At 41.4% G+C, this 20,581-nt stretch overlaps 1 protein-coding gene across 1 annotated transcript in view; it reads left to right on the top strand.

The window, feature by feature from the left end:
• MYH9 (myosin heavy chain 9) overlaps nt 1-20,581 on the top strand; it is a 163,461-nt gene that overhangs the window by 132,565 nt on the left and 10,315 nt on the right. Inside the window, 9 exon segments of the mRNA XM_073592809.1 lie at nt 164-376; nt 629-841; nt 1,489-1,650; nt 2,899-3,027; nt 3,177-3,265; nt 7,661-7,784; nt 7,995-8,203; nt 10,004-10,112; nt 10,188-10,360. Of these exon segments, the coding sequence (XP_073448910.1) occupies nt 164-376; nt 629-841; nt 1,489-1,650; nt 2,899-3,027; nt 3,177-3,265; nt 7,661-7,784; nt 7,995-8,203; nt 10,004-10,112; nt 10,188-10,360 (1,421 nt within the window).

The following is a 20,581-nucleotide window of genomic DNA, read 5'->3' as shown; positions in this document are numbered from 1 at the left end:
TGTTGACTTAGTCAAAACTAAGTGTTTAAAATTTTAGACTATATGGTCAATCGAAAATGCTGTAACAATTCAATTTTTAAGTTAAACTGAAGAATGGAAAAGGTTTTTGTAAATCGATGTTAGGTAATAAGTGTTTTGCTTAATATTTGAATTACTTTAATAGATGCTTGGTGAGGAGAAGACTGTTTCTGCAAAATATGCAGAAGAACGTGACCGTGCAGAAGCAGAGGCTCGTGAGAAAGAGACCAAAGCCCTGTCCTTGGCTCGCTCCTTGGAGGAAGCTCTGGAGCTTAAGGCTGAATTAGAAAGGGTCAACAAACAGCTGCGTACAGAGATGGAAGATTTGGTCAGCTCCAAGGATGATGTTGGGAAAAGCGTAGGTTAATCTTGATCTATTAAATTTGTGATTGCAGCTTATACATTTTAAATGGGTTTTTGCATATATAAACTTAATTTGAGTGATTGGAAATTGATTGCGTTTCCTAACGGTTATTTGAAGTGCCCAAGGTCACAAAGCTTGAGGTGTGGAATGAACACTTTTGAGTGTGTCGTGTTTGTGCGTATATGTAATACAAAGCCTTTTTTTTTTTTTTTTTTTATTCAAGCATCCTATCAATTTTTCCCCCAGGTGCATGAGCTAGAAAAGTCTAAACGAGCCTTAGAACAGCAGGTAGAAGAGATGAAGACTCAGTTGGAAGAACTTGAAGATGAATTGCAGGCAACAGAGGATGCTAAACTCCGCTTGGAAGTTAATTTGCAAGCCATGAAGGCTCAGTTTGAGAGAGATTTGCAAGGGCGTGATGAACAGAGTGAGGACAAGAAGAAACAGCTTGTCAGACAGGTGGGTTCTATTAAATGTTGAAATTAAAGAGGAGGTCCAGGCTCCTTCAAAAAAAAGTCAGCAGCTACAAATACTGTTAAGACTTTTAATATTGGGACACTTAGCTGTCCAGCGATGCCGATTCCTTACTGCGCAAAGCTCTTAATGGCCCGGCGGAGGAAGGAGGAGGGGGGCCGAACTTCTGGGCGATCTCGCTGAAAACCAGTTACTCCCCTATTATATGATTAATACTTATTGTACAGCTGTGATTTTAAAAATGCTTTTTATTATGCAGCCTTAGGCATCTTGCACACGATACTCCTGTTTGAGCATTGATTTTTTTTTTTTTTTTGAGCAGTTTTTTTTGTATGTATTGTGCAAACTTATTCTCGCGTTCACAATATTAATGGACATTTGCGCGCAATTGACGTAAATTACTGACCAAAAAATGCAGCTTTTCAAAATTTTTCCTGAAGAATACACAGCGCATGTTGACGTGCCTGTATGCATAAGCGCATTACAATTAATGGGCTGTATTTTATCTCAGTAAAAAAAATAAGCTGTACTGAGCTTTTTCAAGCTGCAGTGTGCAAGAGGTCTTAATCGGCTAATACAAACTATACAGACATAACATTTTATACAGCTTGTATGTTTCTTTTGTATTCCAGGTGAAAGAAATGGAAGCAGAACTTGAAGATGAAAAGAAACAACGTTCATTGGCAGTAGCAGCTCGAAAGAAGCTTGAGATGGATTTGAAAGACCTAGAAGTACAGATTGACTCTGCAAACAAAAACCGAGAAGAAGCAATAAAGCAGCTTCGTAAATTGCAGGTACAATAATGTGCAGAGATTTGAGGAACAATAAGGATCTGTTCAAAAACGTCGTCCACACCCCCACCCTTTTTTTTTTTTTTTGAGACCCAAGACAAACCAAGTTTAAATCCAGTATTTTTTGCTAGAAAATTACTTGGAGCCCCAAAAACCTAATACATTTTTTAGCAGAGACCCCAGAGAATAAAATGGTCATCGTTGCAATATTTTATCACAGTATTTGCACAGAGGTCTTTCAAAGGCAATTTACACTTGTATAAATAAAAAAAATCCCAAAATTTTTTTGTATAATGTGGAAGATGATACGCTGAGTAAATAGTACTGAACATGTCATACTTTAAAATTGCGCACGCTCGTGAAACGGGGACATACTACAGTGCTTAAAAATTTCCATAGGCGGCACTTTAACTTTTTTCATATTGTCAAGTTATATTGTAATTAAATGTTAATTACCTTTTCCTTTTCAATCTGCAGCTTTGTAATACAGCTACCTAGAGGCGTTCTATACACAGCTGTTGTACAGAACGATGCCCGCCCCACCCCCACACCCCCGAGGAATTTTCGTTTACTGCTTGTGTGATTGGCTCACTGATCCCCCCCCCCCCGATTGTTTGCACTAAGATACAAGTTAGATTTTTGGCATCCCCTGGAACATAAAAGTGATTTTTAGTGAGATGCTCCCTTCTAAAGGGATGCAGGCCCTATCCCTTTCCTCAGGGCTCTGCAGGTGCAGCAACTGATTGCAAATTATGAAACTACTCCCATACAGATTCACTTTTCACATGGACACAAACTTCTTTCTCTCTTCAGAATCACAAACGGTAGGAATCTGCAACAAGGTTTGTTAAAATCCCTGTACATGGATCGCCCAGAGGGGTGTTTTTGTGTTTTGGCTTTTTTTTTCTTCTAACAAAGTGGAGTTACTCTTTTAATAAGTCTTGGGGGTTTATAGCCCCCATAGTATATAGCGGATCTGTTCCTCCTTACCATGCCCTTTAGGCACCTGTTCCACATATGATCGCTAAAGTAATGAATACTTAGACCACAATTCATTTGTAATTGCAATACAAATCATTCATAACTGCAGCACTCTTCTGTAATCCGTTTACAGATATGTTGTACTTTATGGCTTTATTGCTTTGTCCTGTATGTGTTCTGTTCTTTCTGTAATCACAAAAATGTGAACATTGAAGGATGTTCTCAAAAAAACAGCTTATTTATGGATAAAAACACCTGTATTTGCCACAGGCACAGATGAAGGATTACCAGAGAGAGTTGGAGGACGCAAGAGCATCCAGAGATGACGTTTTGAGCCAGTCCAAAGAAAATGAGAAGAAACTCAAGAGTTTGGAAGCAGAGATGATCCATATGCAGGAGGTAATATCTCTCTCTATATCAATTTTGTAAGCAAAGTTTGACTGTCACACTTTGCAGAACCATAAACCTGAAAATACACCTTTTTAGTTTATACCCAATTGTCATATTTTAAGTTGGGTAAAGTATAACCATTATCTTATGTTTTGTAGGATCTTGCTGCTGCCGAGCGTGCCAAACGCCAAGCCCAGCAGGAGAGGGATGAACTGGCAGAGGAGATTGCAAACAGCAGTGGCAAAGGGTATGACTGCAACGTTTACTGCTATACGTATATACACTTTAGTAGGGCCATTGAAGGGTTCGTTTACCTTTTAACGACTTTTTGTCAAAAACCTATGCATTATTTAACGCATTACTCCGCAGTGCCCTTTTTTTAAACATTCTTACTTTTTCAGGCGCTCATTCAATTGTGTTCCTCTGTCCTGTAGATGACAGGACGGGAACATGGCAATGTAATTAACACCTGAAAATGTAAGTTTTTATTTAAAAGTGAGCACTGGATGTTAATGTATGGAGGACACTAATGCATAAAGAGGTTTGTGGCAAAAGCCTGTGAAGGTGAACTAATCCCGCCTAGGGGATAAACTTGCAAAATGCAATTTGATGTTCTCGACGTGGCCGCTGTTTGCATTAATCTGTGAATGCAAATAATTCTGACTGGACGAAATGGAAAGGGTGGGGTGGTGACATCGCCATCCTAATCGTGTCTAAATGGAGAATTCCTTGTATTCATTGGAAGAAAAAAATGTGACTGGCGGCTGAGTGAACAAAACTACGTCCACTTGCCACAGGACCCAGAAGACCACAGCAATTACTCCAGTAGTGCCACTTTCTACTGTGATTGTCTGCTTTCACAGCAGTCCCTCAGGTTTGGAATATGCATGCTTACCTTGGTTCAGCCTGGGTTCACACTGTAGCGAACAGACATCGCACTGCGGTCCCGATCACATGCAATATCTGTGCAATGCAAGTTCAGAGATATATATATATATATTTCTATCTATCTATATATATATATATATATATATATATATATATATATATATATATATATATCCCCTGCACTGAAATCGGATCGCATGGGTTCTGCCCATGCATCCATTAACATTGTATTGACACCCACAGTGGTTCAAAGAAGGCAGTGTGAACTGCCTGTGGGAGAGATGTGAGGCATCGCTACAGTGAACCCAGGCTCAAGCTGGACACTTCATGGGATTATCGTGGTGCCCAAATATCGCAATAGAAACCCTTAATTATAAAACATATAAAGTTTATTTGTACAAATTAAAATCAAACCAGTAACGTGTCTATTTGGTAATCTAGAGATTTCTTTACGAGTAGAGTAGTGTCTTATCCCAACATGTTTCGCCAAGATTGGCTTCAGGGGATTTACAGACCACCACTAGTCAATAGATTATGTAAAAATGCACAGAATCACATACAAACATAATGATCATTTACTCTAATCCAGTCCACGCTTGCCCAATCAAATGCCAACGAGGGCCACCATGATCATCAGCAACACTGCGGGAGGTGGGTACCATTCAGTCGCAGGGGACACACCCAGACCAGACTAAGATGTATTAAAGATGATCCCTAGATAAAAATTTGTTGTAAAAACTGAACTTGACCATATATATTCTGTATATGTCCAATTAATGGCTAAAGTGGCCTGTTAAGTTAATTGTAGCATAGCTCCAAAATAAGACACGGTGAGGGCGCCTCTTGATGCAAGGACGGTTGATTTAAATTCAACTAAAACACAGAAAATATAAGACCTAATCTAGTGCTGTATTGCCAAAAGGCATACATATGCACATACAGTTTTGTATGCAAAAGTTTAGGAACCCCTGACAATTTCCATGATTGCCGTTTTTAAATATTTGGGTGTTTTGGATCAGCAATTTTCATTTTGATCAAATAACTGAAGGACACAGTAATATTTCAGTAGTGAAATGAGGTTTATTGGATTAACAGAAAATGCACAATATGCATCAAAACGTAATTGGATAAGTGCATAAATTTGGGCACCCTTGTCATTTTTTGTTGATTTGAATACCTGTAACTACTTAGCACTGATTAATTGGAACACACAATTGGTTTGGTGAGCTCATTAAACCTTGAACTTCCTAGACAGGTGCATCCAATCATGAGAAAAGGTTTTTAAGGTGGCCAATTGCAAGTTGTTCTCTGTGACTCTCCTCTGAAGAGTGTTAACATGGGGGCCTCAAAACAACTCTCAAATGACCTAAAAACAAAGATTGTTTTACATTATGGTTTAGGGGAAGGCTAAAAAAGTTATCGCAGAGATATAAGCTGTCAGTGTCCACTGTGAGGACCATAGTGAGGGGAGAGGCGAAGGATGGTGAGACCAGTCAAAAACAGCCCACCGACCACTTCCAAAGACCTACAACATCAACTTGCTGCAGATGGTGTCACTGTGCATCCTTCAACAATTCAGCTCACTTTGCACAGGGAGAAGCTGTATGGGAGAGTGATGCGAAAGAAGCCTTTTCTGCACACACGCCACAAACTGAGTCGCTTCAGGTATGCAAACGCACATTTGGACGAGCCAGCTTCATTTTGGAATAAGGTGCTGTGTACTGATGAAGCAAAGATTGAGTTATTTGGTAATAACAAGAGGCGTTATGCATGGCGGCAAAAGAACACTGCATTCCAAGAAAAACACTTGCTACCCACTGTAAAATTTGGTGGAGGTTCCATCATGCTGTGGGACTGTGTGGCCAGTGCCGATACTGGAAATCTGGTTAACGTTGAGGGTCGCATGGATTCCACTCACTATCAGCAGGTTCTTGAGAATAATGTTGAATCAGTCAAAGTTGAAGTTATGCCAGGGCTGGATATTTCAACAAGACAACGACCCAAAACACTGCTTAAAATCTACTCGGGCATTTATGCAGAGGAACAAGTACAATGTTTTGGAATGGCCATCCCAGTCCCCAGACCTGAATATCATTAAATATCTGTGGGGTGATTTGAAGCGGGCTGTCCATGCTCGGCAACCATCAAACCTAACTGAACTGGAAATGTTTTGTAAGGAGGAATGATCCAAAATACATTAATCCAAAATCCAGACACTCGTTACAGGCTATAGGAAGCGTCTAGAGGCTGTTATTTCTGCTAAAGGAGGCTCTACTAAATATTGATGTGATTTTTCTGTTGGGGTGCCCAAATTTATGCACCTGTCTAATTTTGTTTTGATGCATATTGCGCATTTTCTGTTACTCCAATAAATCTCATTTCACAACTGAAATATTACTGTGTCCTTCAGTTATTTGATCAAAATAAAATTGCTGATCCAAACGCCCAAATATTTATAAGTTACAATCATGGAAATTGTCAGGGGTTCCTAAACTTTTGCATACAACTGTATATACTGCTAGTAAAGGTCTACAATTTAGGCATTTGTTTCACAAAGACATCAAAGCCATACATGGATAAAGAGATGTATACGTTTAATTTGTAAGGCTGGATTCACACCTATGCATTTTTTAGATCTGCACTACAGTCCATTTGACATGGTTTCCTATGGAACACGTTCTGTAGTGCATATCTGCAAAATGCAAAAAGCACAAAAATGCATAGGTGTGAATCCAGCCTAAATGTTCATTTATTTTTATTAGTATGCTGGGCAAACAAGCTTAGCCAAATGAAGGGAATCAAGCACAAGCTTTATCACAATATAAATGAATATAATACAGCAAGGTAACCTATGCTTGAATAATTGTGTGCTAGAGATCTTCTTTCATAATTGTGTTGAACCAAAGGCAAATGTAGGAGGGTTCTTAAAAGGAAGGGTTTGTATTGAGGGAATCCGTAACATCGGTTACAGGAAAGGCTTAAAGTTTTATTGAGACCTGGTAGCTTTTAAGTCATAAACCCACGAGCTTCTAGCTGCAGTAGGAGTTGGTCAATGTTTCCACCCCTGGCATGTATAGGTACATGCTCAAGGGCTATAAATTGAACCATGTGTACATCAAAATCATGGTGTAAGCCTACATGTCGGCTGATTGCCGTATCCATAAAGCGTTTGTGAATGGATTTATATGATCTTTGATACATTTTATAAAAGGGACGTTTGGTTTTGCCTTTGTAAAAACCTCTACATAGGCATTTAGCTAAATATACTACTCCCACAGTGTGTGTGTGTATAGATAAGGCTTTAAGGCATGTATGACTGTAGCCCCAGTTTGTTAATCTAGAATACAGTTCTTTTGCAGCTTTTATAAAATCTGATTCCTGGCTATAGGGTGTACTGTTGAGTAAAGGCTCTCAATGTGAGCTAGTGGCATGCAAAAGGCTTCCTGTATAAGGAGCCCACAAATCCTCCTTGGTTAAAGAAAATCTCAACATCCAAAAAGCTAATTTTTTGCTGATCCATCCATTGTAAATTTCAAGTTCTATTTCTTGGTAGAAATAATATCCATGTATTGCATCAATTCATTCTTTGTTCCTGACCAAAATATCAGAACATCATCAATATATGGATACCAAGAAATAATATGCAAAAGAAAGTTGAAAATGTCTTCAATGTGCGAATCGTCGGCGCAAAAGCTTGGTATGCAAGAAAGGTTTATTTTGATGTATTGCTTATATTCTATCTTTGTCATTTTAGTGCTCTAGCTGTAGAAGAAAAGAGACGTTTGGAATCACGCATTGCACAGCTGGAAGAAGAACTAGAGGAGGAACAGGGCAACACAGAACTCATCAATGACAGACTGAGGAAAGCAACTCTACAGGTTTAGTGGCTTGCTTTTGGAGATATTTATCACCTCTTCAACATTGTATAGCATTTATGGAAAAAGTACTGTTTGAAAGATGAATATAAACATAACACATAGCATTTAAAATCTTGAATATGGGTGTGAATGAATGTCTGGTAAACCATATTTTTTTTTTTTAATTTTTTTTGTGCAGCATGGCATATTCATTTTTCCATTTTCTTTAAGACTGACCAGTTGAATGCTGATCTGAATGCAGAGCGCAGCAATGCTCAGAAAAATGAAAATGCTCGCCAACAAATGGATCGCCAAAATAAAGAGCTGAAAACTAAGCTTCAGGAGTTGGAGGGATCTATTAAATCTAAGTTTAAAGCTTCAATCACTGCATTGGAGGCAAAGGTTGTACAACTTGAGGAACAGCTTGATACAGAGACAAAGTATGTATAATGCAGAAGTGGGTAATACCAATAGTAATTGCTGTAACAGTTTTATTACCTGTTGATCCTGCCAGTAAATCCATTTCTTTTACACTTTCTTGAACAGCTCTTAAAAAAATGCAGCATTGTAACCCTGTTGACAGTGTAGTCTCAGTCAGATGTAGGTTTTTAGTTTTTGACTTAAGGTGACATACAAAATTCATGTTTAACACTTGTTAACCCCTTGCCTAAAATCTGCTATTTTTGCTATAAAATTACATGGAATCTCCAAACGTATTTATTTTCTGAAAGCAGAGGCTCTGGAGAAAAAAATGGTGGCTGATGCGATTTTTGTCACACGGTATTTGCGCAGCCATTTATCAAACGTACATTTTCAGAAATGTACTTAAATGAGTTTTAGTGCACACACAATCTACTTCCTAATTTATTGATTATTTTTTTTGGTAAAATAAAATGAGTTGTGTAAATAGATACCAAACATGTCAAGATTTAAAATTGTGGTGAACTCCAGTAGCTAAAATTTTCCATAGGCAACACAACACTTATTTAGAGTTAAACGTGAGCTATGGTGCTAAAATTATTGCTCGCTCCGACGTTCATGGCAATTCCTCGTGCCTGTGTGTGGTGCAAGCATCATGTACATATGCGTGCCGGACTTGCGTGTTTCCATTTGTGCTTGAACACAGGAGAATGGGAGTCTTTTGGGTAGTGACCAGTACGCTTTATGAAAACAGGGGTTTTTGACCCCTAATCTCTCCTTCCCTTTTTAAAGCATCTGATCAAACGTGATCTTTTTATTCGTATGTCTTTAAAAAAATAAAGAGGGAAAAAAAAAAACCCAGATCTGTTTGCTCAGATTCTTCCCTGGCTGTACCAACCAAGGAAAGACCAGTCTGAAACCGGAAATTATGAAATTTCCAGCTTCATTCACCAGTCTTCTAGGGCTGGGAGATTTTCTTAAAAAAAAAAAAAGTGCCGGTCCTGAGGAGCTTGCCGGCATGAGTTTTTAGGCGAGGCCGCGGATTCGACCTAGTCCGCGGCGTCCAGCCTCGCGGACTAGGCCGGAGCTGCGGCCTCACCTAAAAACTCCTGTCCGCAGCTCCTCAGGACCGGCACGGTGTCCGCGCCGGTCCTGGGGAACTGCAGGCAGGAGTTTTTAGGCGAGGCTTTGGCCTAGTCCGTGGCGTCCGGCCAAAGCCGCGGACTAGGCCAAAGCCGCGGCCTCGCCAAAAAAACTCATGCCCGCCTCAGGACTGGCGCGGTGGAAAAATAAAAAATCGTTTTGCTTAAATTTTGAACCTCTCAGCTCGATTCAAGATTTAAATTGATTTTTTTTCCCCAGCCCTGCAGTCTATCTTCTCTGTGCGCAGCCATTCTGACCGCTTACAGCGGTCCCAGGCTCCCCGTGTAGGGAGAGAACCTGGGAACGGCAGTGGGAGTGAGCAGGGGGTCCCTCTAAGTGCTATGAAAATGATCGGACAGCTGTAAAGTCGCTTGGCTCGCTTTTATTGTAAAGCTGACCGCTGGCTTTAAAAACAAAAAAAACCCTAGGATCATGGCTGCAGTCATGTGGGCAGTACATACAGTAATCCATGTATTAAAAACATACTAGTACCAGAATATAAATTCCCTTCAGCCCAAAGTGGCAGAGGAACAAATGCAGTTTGGGGGTAGCAATTGTAGGGATACTGGGGTATGGGGATAGTTAGAACTGATGGTCTTTGCTGTACGACACGTAAAATAATTGAGGTTGAATGTGATTTTCTTTCATAAGGAATTCCATGTTTGTGTCCCTTACAGGGAAAGACAGAATGCAAGCAAGCAAGTGCGCCGTACGGAGAAAAAACTAAAGGATGTCTTGATGCAGGTGGAGGATGAAAGACGCAATGCAGAGCAATACAAAGATCAGGTAAGAAATTGAATATAATTCTATGGAACAGTTTAATTCTTGAACAATATTTAAAAATATGCATCTTGCTACCAGGCTGAGAAGAACAATGTTCGAATGAAACAGTTGAAACGCCAGGTGGAGGAGGCCGAAGAAGAAGCACAGCGTGCAAATGCAATGCGCCGCAAACTGCAGCGTGAACTTGAAGATGCCACAGAAACAGCTGAAGCCATGAATCGGGAGGTGAACACTCTTAAGAGCAAGCTTCGGTAAGTCATTGCTTAAACCTAATGGCTACAGCAGACTTGCTCTCCAAACTCTACACTGCAGCTGGGTTCTTGATAGTTGGCCAGGGCTATCTTCTACAGTGCAAAGGCAAAGTATTCCTAGGCCCTGGGTTTATAAGCTTGTACCTTCAGGTGATTGGACACTGGTAAACTTTTGAGAATATGTCCACTAAGCATCTCCCTTATCACCCTACCCTATTCCTTTGAGCGCTGAGTTTTGTGCTAGTGTTCCAACATGATGGGCGCCTCATTCATTTTTGGAGAGATCATTCTTGGCCTAACTAGTTTATTTTATTTCTCTTTTTTGTCTTCAGTTTATTCAACTCTGCACTGTCTTCTAGTAACACTGCATCTGTATCAGCATAACCTTGGTAAACCTTGGGAGCTGTACCTGGGCCCCATGCTGTTGCTTTGGGCAGTGTATCCTGCATGGGTGCTCACTTTGGTGCTTAGTGCAATGTGTAGTCAGCCAGAGTGCTATACAGTGAGGGGGAAAAGTATTTGATCCCCTGCTGATTTTGTACATTTGCTCACTGACAAATGATCAGTCTATCGTTTTAATGGTAGGTTTATTTGAACAGTGAGAGAATAACAAAAAATCAAACTTATTTCAAAAGTTTTATAAATTGAGTTGCCTTTTAATGAGTGAAATAAGTATTTAACCCCTTTGCAAAACACAACTTAGTACTTGGTGGCAAAAGCCTTGTTGGCAATCAGAGGTCAGATGTTTCTAGGGATCAAGGGATTTTGTCCCACTCCTCTTTGCAGATCCTCTCCAAGTCATTAATGTTTCGAGGCTGACGTTTGGTAACTCGAACCTTCAGCCCCCTCCACATATTTTCTATCGGATTTAGGTCTAGAGACTGGCTAGGCTACTTCAGGACCTTTTTAATGTGCTTCTTCTTGAGCCACTCTTTTGTTGCCTTGGCCATGTGTTTTGGGTCATTGTCATGCTGGAATACCCATCCACGACCCATTTTCAGTGCCCTGGCTGAGGGTAGGAGGTTCTCTCCCAAGATTTGACTGTACATGGTCCTGTCCATTGTCCCTTTTGATGCGGTGAAGTTGTCTTGTCCCCTTAGAAGAAAAACACCCCCAAAGCATACTGTTTCCACCTCCATGTTTGACAGTGGGGGATGGTGTTCTTGGGGTCATAGGCGCAGCATTCCTCTTGTTTCTTTCTTTCTTTCTTCCTTCTTCCCTCCCTCTTCCATGCCAACGAGCTTGCTTCTGGTCTCATCTGACCGCAACAGTTTCACCCAGTTCTCTGAATCGTTCAGATGTTCATTAGCAAACTTCAGACTGGCCTGTACATGCGTTTTCTTGAGCAGGGGGACCTTGCGGGCGGTGCAGGATTTCAGTCCTTCATGAATTGATATTACCAATTTTCTTGGTTACTATGTTCAAGCTGCCTTGAGATCATTGATGAGATTCTCCCGTGTAGTTCTGGGCTGATTCCTCAGTTGTGATCATTGAAACTCCACGAGGTGAGATCTTGCATTGAGCACCAGCTCGAGGGAGGTTGACCGTTATTTTGTGTTTCTTCCTTTTGTGAATAATCACACCGTCGCCCTCTCACCAAGCTGCTTGGCGATGGTCTTGTAGCCCATTCCAGCCTTGTGTAGGTCTACAATCTTGTCCCTGACATCCTTAGACAGCTTTGTTCTTGGTCAGGGTGGAGAGATTGGAATCTGATTGCTTCTGTTGACAGGTTTTTTTTTTTTTTGTTTTTTGTTTTTTGTTTTTTTCTATACAGGTAACAAGCTGAGATTAGGAGCACTCCCTTTAAGTGCTTCTAATCTCGGCTTGTTACCTGTATAGAAGACACCTGGGAGCCAGAAATCTTGCTGATAGGGGATCAAATACTTTCACTCATTAAAATGCAAATCCATATATAACACTTGTGTTTTTCTGGATATTTTTGTTCTGTCTCTGTTAAAATAAACAGACAGAACAAACAAACTGATAATTTCTTTGTCAGTGGGCAAACGTACAAAATCAGCAGGGGATCAAATACTTTTTTCCCTCACTGTACATGTCCAGGGCTGCAGTTATTCTCTATTGAACCCAGTCCCTGAAGACCCCTTCAAGGATATGCCCACCAAGAGGCACAAAGCTTAGACTTTATATACAGCCCAGTATCGTGGACAGGTAAGACAGTCACCCTTTATGCTTCTGCACATGACTGTAAAAGACTGGGGCAAGATTTCAATTGTATTCACTACAGTGTAAAATTCAAATATGGTGCAAAAACTTGACCACTCAGAGCTTGGTCTCAGGTGGATGACCTAGTGTTACATCACACCATAGGTTGCACAATTTATCACTTCTGCCCTTATCCCTTATATGGTATTCAGGCACTTCCTCCCGCCCTTTCGCTATGAGGATTAACTACAGGGCAGTCTACACCCAGGTTTATGCATTCTCCTAGACCTACTTACCCTATATTGTGCCCCCTACTCAGAGTACCCTACAGTGGAATTCACTCACACATCGCTGTGGTGGGAGCCTTTGCAAAACTGCAGGCGAACATCACTGCAGAAAGCCCACTCAAACACTCAATCTCAGAGTGGCAATTCGACCCTTGCACCAAAGCAGGAACCAGCTCTAACACTGATCTTTAGATGCAGTTCTAGCTCTTTCAGAAATCTGACATGTGGCCTATTTGGCAAAAGCAGAAATTTCTGGATCTGTCAGTTCCACAGACAACTATTTTAACACAGCCGTCTTTGCCCAGGGCTCAAATGTCGTCATCCTTCCTTTTTTTTTTTTTTTTCTTTTTTCTTTTTTCTCCCCAATAATGCTGTTGTAGATGAGGCAGTCACAGAAGGGAAAAGTGGACATGCAAGACCAATATTTAGTGTAGAGATAAAAGTCTCAAGCAAATTTCTAGGGCACAAGGATGTCATCTATGTACCTGTGCCATGACTATATATGGCACAGGTACATAGAGCTCCTCACCAGTTTTTTTGAAAACTGACTGGCCACGCACCCCAACCTTCTATGTGCTACCGAAAGTCTACAAGAATATCGTCAAACCCCCAGGTAGGCCTATCATCTCTGGGCGAGGAAGTCTCTCAGAAAATGCTAGTGTACTGGTGGATACGCATCTGCGTCCCCATGTAGTGGCCTTGCCATCATATATCAAGGACACCATCCATCTCCTACAGATCATTGAAGAGATTCATGTTCCTGTGGGAGTATAGCTGGTTGCCATTGATGTTGAGGCGGTGGTGAAGTCATTCTTACAGGACAGGAGTATACATCAGAAACCATACAGTGAATTCATCTCCCTTTTGGATTTCATACTACACCAACTTTTTTTTTTTTTTTCTTTTCTTTTCCTTTTTTGGCAGCTCCCACTACCTCCAGGTGCAGAGGGTAGCGATGGGACTTCCTGTGCCCCATTGTATGCCTACCTGGGGGAGCGCCAAATTCTGAGTAGTGAGGATCTCTATGTACCTGTACCGTATATTGTCATTGCACAGGTACATAGATGACATCCCCGTCCCCCAGAGATTTGCTTGATACTTTTATTGCTACACTAAATATTTAGTGTATCTGATACTTTCAGATACCTAGTTCCAATTACATTGGCACTAACGACTATCTTGGAAAACTAGGAGGACCGTCCTGTGGCATTTATATGGGTGACAATCACCATTCAATGTGTTTCTATTGTGATGTTTTTGACTATTAATCGTGAGGTATGTAATAGCTGGTCACCCAATAAATATATTAAAATAAGAAGCTGTAACTGATCTACAGTATCTCACAAAAGTACACCCCTCACATTTTTGTAAATATTTTATTACATCTTTTCATGTGACAACACTGTAGAAATGACACTTTGCTACAATGTAAAGTAGTGAGTGTATAACAGTGTAAATTTTCTGTCCCCTCAAAATAACTCAACACACAGCCGTTAATGTCTAAACCGCTGGCAACAAAAGTGAGTACACCCCTAAGTGAAAATGTCCAAATTGAGCCCAAACTGTCAATTTTTTTTTTGTGTGGTCACCATTATTTTCCAGCACTGCCTTAACCCTCTTGAAGATGGAGTTCACCAGAGCTTCACAGGTTGCCACTGGAGTCCTCTTCCACCACTCCATGATGGCGTCACTGAACTTGTTGATGTTAGAGACCTTGCGCTCCTCCACCTTCCGTTTTGAGGATGCCCCACAGATGCTCAATAGGGTTTAGGTTTCTTTAGCAAGGCAGTGGTTGTTTTTGAGGTGTTTGGGGTCATTCTGTTCGAATACTGCCCTGCGGCCCAGGGAGGAGATCATGCTCTGCTTCATTGGGTCACAGTACACGTTGGCATTTATAGTTCCCTCAATGAGCTGTAGCTCCCCAGTGCCGGCTGCACTCGTGCTGCCCCAGACCATGACACTCCCACCACCATGCTTGACTGTCGGTAAGACACGCATGTCTTTGTACTCCTTACCTGGTTGCCGCCACACGCACTTGACACCATCTGAAACAAATACGTTTATCTTGGTCTCATCTGACCACAGGACATGGTTCCAGCAATCCATGTCGTTAGTCTGCTATTTTTCAGCAAACGGTTTGTGGGCTTTCCTGTGCATCATCTTTAGAAGAGGCTTCCTTCTGGGACGACAGCCATGCAAACCAAATTGATGCAGTGTGCAGCCTATGGTCTGAGCACTGACAAGCTGACCCCCACCCAAACACCCTCTACAGCAATACTGGCAGTACTTGTACGTCTATTTCCCAAAGACAACCTCTTGATATGACGCTGAGCATGTGCACTAAACTTTTTTTTTTTTTGACCATGGCGAGGCCTGTTCTGAGTGGAACCTGTCCTGTTAAACTGCTGTATGGTCTTGGCCACTGTGCCGCAGCTTAGTTTCAGCGTCTTGGCAATCTTCTTACAGTCTAGGCCATCTTTATGTAGAGCAACAATTCCCTTTTTTTTTTTTTTTTTTTTTTTTCCAGATGCTCAGAGTTCTTTGCCATGAGGTGCTTTGTTGAACTTCCAGTGTCCAGTATGAGAGTGCGATAACGCCAAATTTAACACACCTGCTCCCCATTCACACCTGAGACCTTGTAACACTAACAAGTCACATGACATTGGGAAGGGAAAAAAGGCTAATTGGGCCCAAGCTATACACTTGCTACTTTACATTGTAGCAAAGTGTCATTTTTTTCAATGTTGTCGCATGAAAAGATATAATACATTTTTTACAAAAATGTGAGGGGTGTACTCACTCTTGTGAGATACTGTATGTACCATTCCATTTTCAGTGTTCTTGCTGAAACTTTTCCTGAAGAAGCGGGTTATCTCCTGCGAAATGCAAACTGCGTTGAAATTACAGCAACTCACCATAGGGGAGCCTCCAAGAATCTGTATTCAAGGAGTAATGGTTTTATGTGCAATTTTTTTGTTTTGTATGTTTTTTGATGTGTGCAATTTTTTGATACTTTTTACAAAAATTGGGTAGTTTATAGTCCTTATATTCCTTATATTTCGTTTGTTAGGGTCCATTATTTTGTATTTTATTTGGGTAGTGTTGCACGACCGTGCAATTGTCAAAGTAACGCAGTGCCGTATCACAAAAAATTGGCCTTGTCATGGGGGGGGGGGTCTTCCTGACAGGCCATTTTTGTGATACAGCATTGCGTTGCTTTAAAGCGGGGTTCCACTCAAATTTTTAACTTAATCTTACCCCCTTCAGTTAATTGCATAGATGTTCAAATGCCACACGAAATTTTTTTTTTTTTATCGCTGTAATTACCTTTATATTGTACTTTATTGTGGCACTTCCTGTCTCTCCTCCCATGGGAGTAGGCGTGTTTATTGCTTTTCCCCGGCGCCGCACTGTCTCCTGGGAGCTTAGTGTCAGGCTTCCACAAGCTGTGAATGAACAGCATTCACCGCATCCAGGAAATCAATGCTTGTGGGCTTCACATGCCCACAAGCAAGATGGAAACAGCCAGCATCACATTTTTTAAGTTATTCTTCAGTACGAAAACAGACAGAGGCGGAAATATTACACCCAAACTGTGAGTATTATTTTGGGATTAGCAAAGTCTCTCAATGACAAAAAAAAAAAAAAAAATTGGTCGCCGGACTCCCGCTTTAACTCACAATTGTGCAGTCATGCAATGCTGTACCTAAATAAATTTGATGTCCTAGTTTAACCACAAATAGAGCTTTCTTTTGGTGGTATTTGAACGCCTCCTGTGTTTTTTATTTTTTGCGCTATAAACAAAAAATACAAACCATTTTGAACATTTTTTTTATTTCTTTCTGCTATAAAACATGTCCAAATAAGTAACAATCTAATTTCTTCAATTTAGGACAATTTGTATTCTGCTACATATTTTTGGTAACAAAAAAATAATCCCAAAAAGCGTAATATTGGTTTGCACAAAAGTTATAGCGTCTACAAACTATGGGATAGAGCTATGGACTTTTTTGTTTTGTTTGTTTTTACTAGTAATGGCGGCGATCAGCGATTTTTTTTTTTTTTTTTTTTTTTTTTTTTTTTTTTACTTCAACAGTGCGGCAGACAAATCTGACACCAAGTGGCAATTTTGGGGACCAGTGACACCAATACAGTGATCAGTGCTAAAAAATGCACACTGTACAAATGACACTGGGAGAAAAGGGGTTAACGGGCGATCAAAGGGTTAAGCGTGCTCTAGGGAATGCTTTGTTGTGTGGGGGATGGACTGACTGGAGGAAGAGCGACATCTGTGTTCCTGATTAGCAGGAACACGAGATCTCTCTTCCACTTTGACAGAACAGCGGTCTGCCTTGTTTACATAGGTCCAACCACAGCGGGAGCATGGCACGTGCCCCAGAGCCGACAACAGGAATTGCGTACAGGTACGTGATTTTGCACTTAAGGGCCAACCTGCCACAGCAAATGTATGTGGGGCTGTCCTGTTTTTCAGAATCATGCTTTACCAGAGCAATTACAGAAATGACCCTCTGCTCTACTTGTTTGTGTGGATTCCCAAGAACATTTTCATTCAACAAATTTCCAGAATGGCTCTAATCTCCATTCAAATGTGTGGAATGTTGTGGCTAAAAGCCTAGACACATGAAGGTAATTTTAAAGTGTTTTGCGTGTATGCTTTTTCAAGGAAGACCTCTTTTTGGAAAGGCACTTGACCAATTCATCAGATATCATTTGCTGTATAGCTATTTGCTGAGAGGCATGGTGAGTATTTTGCAGCTCTCATTTGTTATTGAAAATGAAGAAAGGTCAGAAGATTTTTTTTTTTTTTTTTTTTTTTTTCAAAAGCTTTGTGACAAAAAGTGAGGTCTGCAAAATACTCACTATACCTCTCAGCAAATAGCTTGGGGTGTCTACTTTCCAAAATTGGGTCATTTTCTGGGGGTTGTGCCACCTGGGCATTCCATGGCCTCCGAAATTGTGATGGGCAGTGAAGAGTGAAATCAAAAATTTACGTCCTTGGAAAGCCTGAAAGCGATGCTTGGTTTTCGGGGTCCCGTACGCGGCTAGGCTCCCAAAAAGTCTCACATGTGGTATCCCCATACTCGGGAGAAGCAACAATGTATTTTGGGGTGTAATTTTACATATTCCCATGGCATGTTTGAGCAATATATCATTTAGTGACAACTTTGTGCAAAAAAAAAAAAAAATTTGTCTTTTTCCCGCAACTTGTGTCACAATATAAATATTCCATGGACTCGACATGCCTCTCGGCAAATAGCTTGGGGTGTCTACTTTCCAAAATGGGGTCACTTGGGGGGGGGGTTTGAACTGCCCTGGCATTTTATGCACAACATTTAGAAGCTTATGTCACACATCACCCACTCTTCTAACCACTTGAAGACTAAGCCCTTTCTGACACTTTTTGTTTACATGAAAAGATTATTTGTTTTTGCAAGAAAATTACTTTGAACCCCCAAACATTATATATTTTTTTTAAAGCAAATGCCCTACAGATTAAAATGGTGGGTGTTTCATTTTTTTTTTTTTTTTTTTTTTCACACAGTATTTGCGCAGCAATTTTTCAAACGCATTTTTTTTTTTTGGGAAAAAACACGCTTTTTTAAAATTTTAATGCACTAAAACACACTATATTGCCCAAATGTTTGATGAAATAAAAGATGATCTTAGGCCGAGTACATGGATACATGGATACCAAACATGACATGCTTTAAAATTGCGCACAAACGTGCAGTGACGACAAACTAAATACATTTTTAAAAGCCTTTACAGGTTACCACTTTAGATTTACAGAGGAGGTCTACTGCTAAAATTACTGCCCTCGATCTGACCTTCGCGGTGATACCTCACATGCATGGTGCAATTGCTGTTTACATTTGACGCCAGACCGACGTTTGCGAGCAGGGAGGGGACGGGTGCTTTTATTTTTTTATTTTTATTTTTTATTTTTTTGCTTTATCTTATTTTTAAACTGTTCCTTTCATTTTTTTTTTTTTAAATCATTTTTGTTATCTCAGGGAATGTAAATATCCCCTATGATAGCAATAGGTAGTGACAGGTACTTTAAAAAAAAAAAAAAATTGGGGTCTATTAGACCCTAGATCTCTCCTCTGCCCTCAAAGCATCTGACCACACCAAGATCGGTGTGATAAAATGCCTTCCCAATTTCCCAATGGCGCTGTTTACATCCGGTGAAATCTAAGTCATGAAATGCTCGTAGCTTCCGGTTTCTTAGGCCATAGAGATGTTTGGAGCCACTCTGGTCTCTGATCAGCTCTATGGTCAGCTGGCTGAATTGTCGGGACAGGAGGGACAATAATAGCGGGTGTCACGCCTATATCGGCGCTTGCTGCAGACACGACATCTTTTTTGGGGGGTTCGTTGGGTAGGGGTACTCAGGAGGACATAAAGAAAATGCCTCTCATGCAGCCGACTGCATTTGGTTGGGGATGTGAATGGGGGGAAGTACGGGTGCTGCAGAAGTGGTGGGTTCCCAATTAGGATTGGCGAATGCAGCAGGAAGGGCATTATGGGCACGACGGGCCTGTGTTGTCTTCTTGGTGGCAGCTGGACACTACTTGAGCTTGCCACCTCACCAGCTTGAACTGCACTTATGGGACTCGCCGTGTCACCAAGTGTTACTGCAGTGCTGGTTTGACTATGACCGGGGTGTACTATGCCGCTGGTGCTTGCCAGTTCACTAAAACGCTACCAAAAAAACTGTTAGCGATCGCAGGGAACAGGCCTGACTCTGCGAACGCTGCAGTTATGGGTTTACTGTTTTGTAAGTGACAGTGATCGATCGATACTGCACTTGGGTGGGCTGGGCTGGGCCAGGCGGAGGGGCAAAACGCAGGTGCTAGCAGGTATCTGGGCTGATCCTGCTAACACTGCTTTTTTGGGAACCCTAAACTGCTGGGGACGCTAGTATAGATCTGATCAGATATTGATCCGTTCAGATACTATACCACTAAGGCAGGTGTATGGTGCGTGCGTGGGTGTTAGCAGTACTGGCGCTGCCTGGGGTGACGCAGACCCTATCTGACCCTAAAACCTAACTTATATCACCGCCGGGCGATCAGGAGGCTAAGCCTTTATTAGGTAGTAAACGGCGGGTACCCTGACACTATAAAAAATTAACTAACCAGCGTCACCCGTAACAGTTATATGGTGATCACTGGTGAAAGGGTTAACTAGGGGGCAATCAAGGGGTTAAAACCTTTATTAGGTAGTATATGGGGGTCCCTGATGCTATAAAACGCTGATGACGAACCTATATACTTACCTCTCTAACTAGCGTCACCAGTGACACTAATACAGCGATCAGAAAAATGATCGCTTAGTGACACTGGTGACGGGGGGGTGATCAAGGGATTTCTTAGGGGGGTACCCTAGACCTAAAGGGGGCTAACCCTAACTGCAGTACCACACTAACTGTCACAAACTGACACCAATGCAGTAATGGGGGGGGGGGGGGGGACTGCTTGGTGTCACTGTGACACGGGGGGGGTGATCAGGGGGTGAAAAGTATGCCTGGCATGTTCTACTGTGTGTGTGTGTTGTGCACTCACATCGATGTCTTCTCTCCTCGGCACCGGAATGGAAAATACAGAGCCGAGGAGAGATGACATCACTTCCTCTGCCGCTGTTTACTATACAGCAGAAGAAGGATTTCATTGGCTGGGAACAATCGCGAGGGGGGGGCCACGAATGGTTGGCCTCCCCCTCACCTCTGATCGCTCCCGGACAGAAG

Source organism: Aquarana catesbeiana, linkage group LG07 (genome assembly GCF_042186555.1).
Source record: "Aquarana catesbeiana isolate 2022-GZ linkage group LG07, ASM4218655v1, whole genome shotgun sequence".
NCBI lineage: Eukaryota > Metazoa > Chordata > Amphibia > Anura > Ranidae > Aquarana > Aquarana catesbeiana.
The sequence above is the reverse complement of the archived record's forward strand: the minus strand, read 5'-3'. Positions and strand labels throughout refer to the sequence as shown.